Genomic DNA, 9,318 nt, shown 5'->3' with positions numbered 1-9,318 from the left:
ATCCCTAACAATCAACCAACAATCAACAATCAATAATATCAAACCAGGACTCTGCATCGACTGACACCAACATGCATCGACCGACATCAGATGGGGATGCATCGACCGACACAAGGTTGCATCGACCGATGCTAGATGCACTTGCTTCGATCGACACTCGCACTGCATCGACCGACGCATGCTTGACATAACACGAAAACCCTAGGTTTTACGCGCCGTCCTCCCACTTGCATCGACCGACGCACAAAGTTCATCGATTGATGCAATGCCGAGCATTGTGTTTTCCCTGAAGCTTCTTGTCGGATCTTCGTTCCTACAACCACAAAACTCGATCCCAAGCCTCAAAAAAGCCTCCTAACGTCCCAATTAACGATCTAACAAGCCTAACAACACATAACAAGCAAATCAGAGAGATCTGTAGCTTATATAAGCCATGGTCATGCACTTACCTTTGCCAAGACGAATCTGAACCTCAAACAAGCAAGAAAACACTTCCAGGAAGGTCCTACAACGATCCCAGCTACAGATCTCTATAGAACTGCCTCAAATCACCCAAAATCCTCAAGAACACTCAAGAACCTTTTCTCTCTTTTGTTTTCTCTCAAAAACGGCCAAATCCGTCAAATGAGACAAAACACGACTTAAGGGTTTTCCTAACCCAAAAAACTGAACCTGCATCGACCGATGCACTATATGCTTCGACCGATGCAATCCCCTAAACCGGGATTTCGGTTCACGGATGTTACAAAACTTATCAATATAAGGTTTCAAATAATATGTTGCACATTTTATATATACAGCTCCAGTGAATATCAGATTCTTGTTTTGAAAATGGTTATATTTAAATGTTGTAATAGAAACATACTTGTTGGATTTCATTGTCATTTAAATAAGAACTTTATTAGTGTGATAGAGTTTTTATACATTAAAAATAAAATATATTTATATGTCAAACTACTAAAAAATAGTTTAATATATTTAAAACTCTATATATTTCAGTTAGTATATAACCTCATATTCAAAAATTTGGCTTAGAAGTTTGGATGGTTTAAAACAAAATTACAACGTTATCCATTTAAACAAGATATCTTTACTTGTGTTAAATTTGTCATTATAATTTAAAAAACCAATAATTGAAAAGAGAAATTTAAACGCTTATAGTGTATTTATTTACTAAGAAACTCTTTCTCATTAATTATTTTAGTTTTGTAATATGTTATGATAGTTACGTTGGGTTTTCAATTACATATAAATAGCTTATGTAGTTTTGTGTCTATAATATCAAATACAAAACACACTTCATTACATTATTTTCATAGAAGAAATAATAGTCAGTAAATTTCACATAAAAGCACATATGACTAAATTTACCTCTCAGATTGCAATGCTATTCATTGTTGTAGCCTTGGTTTGCGCCTTTGTTCCTGTATTTTCAGTCGACGAATCTGAAGCAAAATCATTATGGGATACTTGTCTTGTTAAAATCTCTCCTCATTGTGCCTTGAATACAATCGCCATTGTTTTTGGAAATGCAACCATCAATGATTCTTGCTGCCACGATCTTGTTCAAGAAGGAAAAGTGTGTCACGATACTCTCATTAAATATATTGCTGACAGACCAGCCCTAATTGCCCGTGAAACACTATATTTGAAGAGGAGGGACGAATTGTGGAGTCACTGCGTTGCAATCTCAAAAAATGCTTAAATTATTTTGATTAAAAACTTGATAGTTTTGCTGTAACACTTATTTTATCCTAAATATCCACTTCTGTAATTTTACAAAAAATAAAGCAAAGTAAATCTTTTTGAAGACAAGTAACACAACTTTGAATTTCTAACAAAAAAAAATATATCTCTCATATGAATTTTAATCCAAAAATCATATATTAATAGGACATATATTTTTGTTTACTAAATTCAATTTCTATATATAAAAATATCTTAAATTTTGTGACACCCCAGTTTTAGGGACATGCAGAGATGTTTAAAAAAATTGATTCGGCCACCTATATAACCAAAGTGCACTTATCTTTTTGGTCAAAGGTACTGAGAGTACTTTGCAGTTTAGCTAGCCTATGCTGGAGTACTCACAAGATGGGTAACTTTCCGGGAAGTGACTGTCAGAACTGTGCGAGTGAGGACAAAACACAATGAAAGATCATGTAGTAATTTTTAGGGACGGTAACAAGTCTTTAAAACCTCCCTGACGTAGCAAACCAACCGTCATATATAGATGCGCTCACGGGCCTAGTAAGAGGCATGAGGCCCATTGTAACATCCGCGAACCGCAATCCCGGAATAGGGGATTGCATCGGTCGATGCAGATGGTGCATCGGTCGATGCAGGTTCAATTTTCTGCGTTTTGACTTAAGTTAAACGCTGCGTTTTGGGTTAGGACAAAAACACGACTTAAGAGTATGAGCATTGAGTATGCACTATGCAACATTAGGAATTATGCGTCGCTGTCTTAAGAGTCATTTTCGTGGAGAACCACATCACTAAACCCTTAAGTCGTGTTTTTGTCTCATTCGATGGCTTTGGCCGTTTTTGAGAGAAAACAAAAGAGAGAACGAGTTTGTGAGAGTTCTTGAGCGTTTGGGGAGATTCTTGGAGGTTTGTGGCATTTTCTGGTGAGATCTGAGGCTTAGAACGTTGTAGGAGCTTGCTAGGAGTGTGTTCTTGCTTGTTTGAGGTTCAGAATCGTCTTGGCAAAGGTAAGTGCATGACCATGGCTTATCTAAGCTAGAGATCTCTCTGATTTGCTTGTTATGTGTTGTTAGGCTTGTTAGATTAATGTTTGGGACGTTAGGAAACTTTCTTGTGGCTTGGGATCTAGTTTTGTGGTTGTAGGAACGAAGATCCAGCGAGAACAGCGCGTAAAACCTAGGGTTTCGTGTTATGTCGAGCATGCGTCGGTCGATGCAGTGCGAGTATCGATCGGTGCAAGTGAAACTAGCATCAGTCGATGCAACCTTGTGTCGGTTGATGCCTCCCCATCTGGTGTCGGTCGATGCATGTTGGTGTCGGTCGATGTAGAGTCCTGGTTTGTTATTACAGATTGTTGATTATTGGTTGATGGTTAGAGATGTCTCTATTGCTTGTGTGTATAGCCCAGTAGATGAGAGGATTGCCTTACTGAGTGTTTATAAAATACTCATGCATTGAAATTTGTGTTTGTGGTGCAGTTAAAGGCAAACTGTGATCGTGGAATCAAGGCAATGAAGAGGAGTTTATGATTTGGAATTAATGTTGGTTATTGGTTTATTATTGGTTATTTTATTGGATATTGATATTGGTTATTTCCGCTGTTGAATGTGATTGTGGTTAGGTGGCTAATGGATATTAGACCACTAGTTGTAGTTTATTTATTAAATTATTATTTATATATTTATTATTGGCTAGTCGAGTCCTTTCAGTTTGGTATCAGAGCCCTTACGGTTCTAGGTTTGGGTTCACTAGGCTTTGTGCTGTAGATGTTTGGGATTTGCATGTTTTGATTGATTATGTGAGTTAGTCAATTGTGTGTGGCATGGAGTCCTAGAACATCCTCTTCGAGCTTACTTTGTTATTCCACGGTGAGTTTATGTTTCTGTGTTGTAATAGAAATTATTTTCTTAGTCTTCTGTTCATGGTAGTGCAGATGGCTAGAGATGGTGATTTTGCTGGTCGTGGTCGTGGACGCGGACGTGGTCGTGGATGCGGACGTGGTCGTGGTAGGAGCAGAGGCCCAGCAGTGAGTGAGACTGCGGACCAGAGTGAGACAGCTAAGGGTGTTGGTGACTCGCATGGTGTCCAGGAGGATTCCATGAGTGTGGCCGGAGGGGGTGGTGTTGATGCTCAAGTGGCCGGTGTTGATAGGGTCCCGGGTGTGGGAGTCCCAGCGGGTGGAGTCCCTGGTGCTGACTTTGCGGCTATGCTAGCACAATTGTTGGAGCGGTTGCCACCTATGGTACCAGCTCAGGCTTAGGTAGTGCCACCAGGGGTGGCGGAGGAGCGGCAGCCAGTGGCTGTAGATGCAGGAGCTCATGGACGTTATTTGTCCATGCTCAAGGAGATGAAGGTCTCGTGACTGAGCGGTTTTCGGGTGGTACATAGCCTACTCCTGCAGAGGCGTGGAGGACGACTGTGGAACATAACGTCCATACTCTGAGATGTCCTGAGGAGTTTTGGGTGCACATAGGGGTGCATCATCTGGTCGGTGATGCTCAGGTGTGGTGGAGATCAGTGGCTGCTAGGAGAGTGCAGAGGGATATGACTTGGGCTGACTTCGTCTTGGAGTTCAACCGCAAGTATTTTCCTAGAGAGGCATTGCACCGGTTAGAGGTGCAGTTCCTTTAGTTGTCTTAGGGGACATGGTTAGTGCGGGAGCTGGACTTGGAGTTCAGTCAACTTCTATGTTATGGGGGCCGGGCTATGGAGCCTGAGGAGGCCCAGATCATGAATTTTATGAGGGCTCTTCATGATGACTTGAGGGTCCATTGTAGAGGACGTAGTTATGCTACGCCTGCAGAGCTGGTTGAGACTGCAGCAGAGATTGAGGAGGATATCCGGGCATAGTTAGTGGCGGTTAGTCCAGCAGTTCAGCCTAGTAAGGCTCAAAATCATGGAGGTTCTAGCAAGGGCGGCACGCCTGTGCAGGGAACCAAGAGGAGGTGGGAGGCTACGCAGACGCAGAGTGGCGCGGGTTACTTCAAATGTGGGAGCAAGGATCACAATTTTGCTAGTTGTCCTAAGAGGAGTGCTCCGACGGCAGGGGTTCGTGTATGCTATCATTGCAGGGAGCCAGGGCACATCAGGCCCTTGTGTACCAAGTTGCAGCCGACAGCAGTGGCAGCGTTGCAGCAGGTGCAGCCTGGAGGTCAACAGGTGGCACGGGTTGAGCAGGCTCCATGGATTTACACGACTGCAGAGACTGGTGGAACTAGTGCCGGGGCGATCACAGGTATAATTTATGGTACTTAAGCTTTGTGAATTTTAGTAGGTTCAGATTTTATGTTTTTCCTGTGATAAAGTGTTAGGTTCTCAACACATGAGGTTTGTGTAGTGACCTTGTTGGTGGGCGGGTTTAAGTCCCACGTTATGTTTGATTCTAGAGCTTCTCATAGCGTCATTACTCCGGAGTGTGTAGAGAGTGTAGGAATCAGAGGGGATCCTGGGGAGCATACATGAGTTGTCAGAGTTGCGGGAGGCAAGTTCCTGAGAGTTGTTGGACGAGTTAGAGGAGTTGATATTCAGATCGCAGGAGAGTCGTGGCCAGCGGATTTGCTTATCAGTCCAGTAGAGTTGTATGATGTTATTCTCGGGATGGATTGGTTGCATCGGCATATGGTGCATTTAGATTGACATCGGGGTAGAATGGAGTTTGAGCGTTCAGGAGGGAAGTTGGTTTTTCAGGGTATTAGACCGAGTTCAGGGAGTCTCGTGATCTCGGCCATCCAGGCTGGGTAGGACAAGAAGGGCCTTTGGTTACTATATCTATGCCAGAGTTAGTGGGGAAGTCTACGGTTAGCGGTATTCTGGTAGTGGAGGAGTTTGAGGATGTGTTTCAGTCATTGCAGGGAATACCACCATCTCGGTCGGATCCTTTTACTATTGAACTGGAACCGGGGATGACGCCGTTATCCAAGGCTCCTTACATAATGGCTCCAGCAGAGATGGCAGAGTTGAAGAAGCAGCTAGAGGATTTGTTGAGTAAGGGATTCATCCATCCTAGTGTATCACCGTGGGGAGCGCCGGTATTGTTTGTGAAGAAGAAGAATGAGAGTTTTCGGTTGTGTATTGATTATTGGGGTTTGAACCGAGTCACTGTGAAGAACAAGTACCCTCTTCCTAGGATCGATGAGTTGTTGGATCAGTTGAGGGGTGCTACTTGGTTCTCCAAGGTAGATCTGGCGTCGGATTATCATCAGATAACAATAGATGAGGCAGCTGCGAGGAAGACGGCTTTCAGGACAAGGTATGGGCATTATGATTTTGTGGTGATGCCTTTCGTGTTGATTAACGCGCCAGCAGAGTTTATCAGATTGATGAACAGCGTGTTTCAGGAGTTTCTGGATGTGTCTGTCATCATTTTCATCGACGATAACCTGGTATATTCTAAGAGTCCTGAGGAGCATGCAGTGCATTTGAGGGCAGTTCTAGAGAAGCTGCGGGAGCAGAAGTTGTTTGCAAAGTTGAGCAAGTGTAGTTTCTTGCAGCGTCAGATGGGTTTTCTGGGTCATATTGTTTCTGCAGAGGGAGTTTCTGTAGATCCGGAGAAGATTCAGGCTATCAGGGATTGGCCTAGACCGCAGAATGCCATAGAGATCAGGAGTTTCCTTGGTTTGGCAGGTTACTACAGGAGGTTTGTGCAGGGTTTTGTAAGTAGAGCACGCCCTATGACTAAGTTGACAGGGAAGGATGTCCCTTTTGTATGGTCACAGGAATGTGAGGAGGGCTTTCAAAGCCTTAAGGAGATGTTGACTACTACGCCAGTGTTAGCTTTGCCTGAGCAGGGAGAACCCTATGTGGTTTATACTGACGCATCTAGAGTTGGTTTGAGGTATGTGCTGATGAAGCATGGGAAGGTGATTGCCTATGCTTCGCGGCAGTTGCAGAAGCATGAGGGCAACTATCCTACTCATGATTTGGAGATGGCTGCTGTAGTTTTTGCTTTGAAGATTTAGAGATCTTATCTTTATGGTGTAAAGGTGCAGGTGTTTACAGATCATAAGAGTCTGAAGTATATATTCACTCAGCCCGAGCTGAACTTGAGGCAGAGGCGGTGGATGGAGATGGTGGCATATTATGATTTGGAGATAGCCTATCACCCTGGTAAGGCTAACACGGTTGCAGATGCTCTGAGTCGGAAGAGGGTAGCTTCGGCTCAGGAGGAGGAGATAGAGTCTCTGGTAGGAGAGATCAATGCTTTGAGGTTGTGTGTTGTTTCACAGGAACCGTTGGGTTTGGAAGCAGTTGATAGATCAGATCTTCTAAGTATGGTGCGGTTGGCTCAGGAGAAGGATTTGGGGTTGGTGAATGCCTCAAAGGATGTGGATTCAGAGTATCAGGTCTTAGATAATGGTACTATCTTGGTGCACGGTCGGATTTGTGTGCCCAAGGATGAGGAGTTGAGGCAGGACATCCTGAGAGAGACTCATGCGAGCAGGTTTTCTATTCATCCAGGAGCGACTAAGATGTTCCGTGATCTCAAGAGGTACTATCACTGGGTCGGGATGAAGAAGGATGTAGCTAGTTGGGTCACGAGTTGCGATGTGTGTCAGCTAGTGAAGGCTGAGCATCAGGTTCCTGGCGGGTTGCTGAAGAGTCTACCCATTCCTGAGTGGAAGTGGGATATGATCATGATGGATTTCGTGGTAGGAATGCCAGTGTCACGAACTTTTGATGCTATTTCGGTCATTGTAGACTGGTTGACTAAGTCAGCACATTTTCTGGCCATTAGGAAGACTGATAGAGCAGTGGTCTTGGCTAAGAAGTATGTGAGAGAGATAGTCAGATTGCATGGGGTGCCAGCGAGCATTGTGTCTGACAGGGATTCTAAGTTCACTTCGGTGTTCTGGAAAGCATTTCAGACAGATGGACCCGTCAGAGAGGACGATCCAGACGCTGGAGGATCTGCTGAGGATGTGTATGTTGGACTGGGGTGGCCAAGGGGCAGATCACCTGAACTTGGTAGAGTTTGCTTACAACAACAGTTATCAGACGAGTATTGGGATCGCTCCTTATGAGGTTTTGTATGGGAGGCCGTGTCTTACACCGTTATGCTGTACTCAGGTGGGGAGAGGAGCATGTACGGGCCAGATTTTGTTCAGGAGACCTCAGAGAAGATTCGGGTTCTCAAGCTAAACATGAAGGAGGCTCAGGATAGGCAGAGGAGTTATGCTGATAGGAGGAGGAGAGATCTTGAGTTTCAGGTGGGAGACAGAGTGTACCTCAGGATGGCCATGTTACGGGGTCCGAACAGGTCATTGACTGAGACTAAGTTGAGTCCGAGGTATATGGGTCCGTTCAGAGTGATTGAGCGAGTTGGACCAGTGGCATATAGACTGGAGTTACCTGAGGTTATTCGTGCATTCCACAAGGTTTTCCATGTGTCGATGTTGCGGAAGTGTCTCCGTGAGGGTGAGCGGGTGTTGGCTAAGATTTCTGAGGATCTTCAGCCTAACATGACTTTAAGGGTGAGGCCAGTGAGGGTTCTCGGGAGGAGGATCAAGGAACTTCAGAAGAAGAAGATTCCTTTGATGAGAGTCCTTTGGGACTGTGATGGTGTTGAGGAGCAGACTTGGGAGCCTGAGGCGAGGATGAAGGCAAGGTGTAAGAAGTGGTATGAGAAGCAAGCCGCAACTTGAACTTGTCTAGCATGGTCCCATCTTTAATTTGTGGCTGGAGCGGGAATGGAGTATTCCAGCCCATCTATCTTGTTTACTCGGTCGTTTGGGGTGGTTGGTTATGCGACTTAGTAACAAGACGAGGTGGTGCTCCGCGTACAAAGTTTCCTTGAGGCGGGGTTTTGGGGAAAGTTTCCTGAAATAGAAGTTTCCAAAAGTGGAACGTTTCCAAATATGTAAAGTTTTATGTGAAGTTGGAATTTGTCCATTTTAGTGGTGGGGAGCCTTGGAAGGGCTTGTGTGGCCTTAGTAAAGGACTTTAGAGTCATTGTGCCGTATGTGGCAGTCTTTTGAGACATTGTGTGGCCTGTGTGGCGGGCTGTTTAGCCAGTTGTGTGGCCTGTGTGGCGGACTGTTTAGCCAGATGTGTGGCCTTTGTGGCAGACTATTTAGCAAGAGTGCCTGTTTAGGCGGTCCTTGGGGACGGATGGTCTTTGTAACGGTCCTTTGGGACAGATGGTCTTTGTGACGGTCCTTCGGGACAGATGGTCTCTGTGACGGTCCTGTTTAGGAGAGATTGTTTGGTCTTTGTGATGGTCTTGTTTAGGACATATTGTTTGGTCTTTGTGACGGTCCTGTTTAGGACACATTGTTTGGTCTTTGTGACAGTCCTGTTTAGGACAGATTGTTTGGCCTTAGTGGCGGTCCTGTTTAGGAGATTTGTTGGCCCATGTGGCATGTATATGATCCTTTTGCGATCATGAGTAGTGAGGGGATATGTGGTTGGTAGGACATTGTGATGTTTTACGCGAGGCACGGGAAGGAAACCTGGATAGGGATAGGACTCAGACATGTTCAGAATTGTTTGCTCGCGACTCTTGGGGGACATAGGTTCTCCTAGTACTGCCATATTCTAAGACTTTGTGGCTTGGGATTATGGTTGGTATATCGACTTCGGATGACGATTCGGGGGCGTGGTGTAGGGTGGCAA

General features: G+C 44.8%; 1 protein-coding gene across 1 annotated transcript; it reads left to right on the top strand.

Annotated features, from left to right (window-relative positions):
- The first annotated feature begins 1,303 nt into the window (after positions 1-1,303).
- On the top strand, positions 1,304-1,815 carry LOC104771376 (uncharacterized). The gene has a single exon (XM_010495892.2). The coding sequence runs from the start codon at positions 1,358-1,360 to the stop codon at positions 1,703-1,705; it is 348 nt and encodes a 115-aa protein (XP_010494194.1). The 5' UTR covers positions 1,304-1,357; the 3' UTR covers positions 1,706-1,815.
- The last annotated feature ends 7,503 nt before the right edge of the window (positions 1,816-9,318 follow it).

This window comes from Camelina sativa, chromosome 20 (assembly GCF_030686135.1).
Source record: "Camelina sativa cultivar CO46 ecotype springtype chromosome 20, ASM3068613v1".
NCBI lineage: Eukaryota > Viridiplantae > Streptophyta > Magnoliopsida > Brassicales > Brassicaceae > Camelina > Camelina sativa.
Note: the sequence above shows the minus strand (reverse complement) of the source record. Positions and strands in the feature narration are given on the sequence as shown.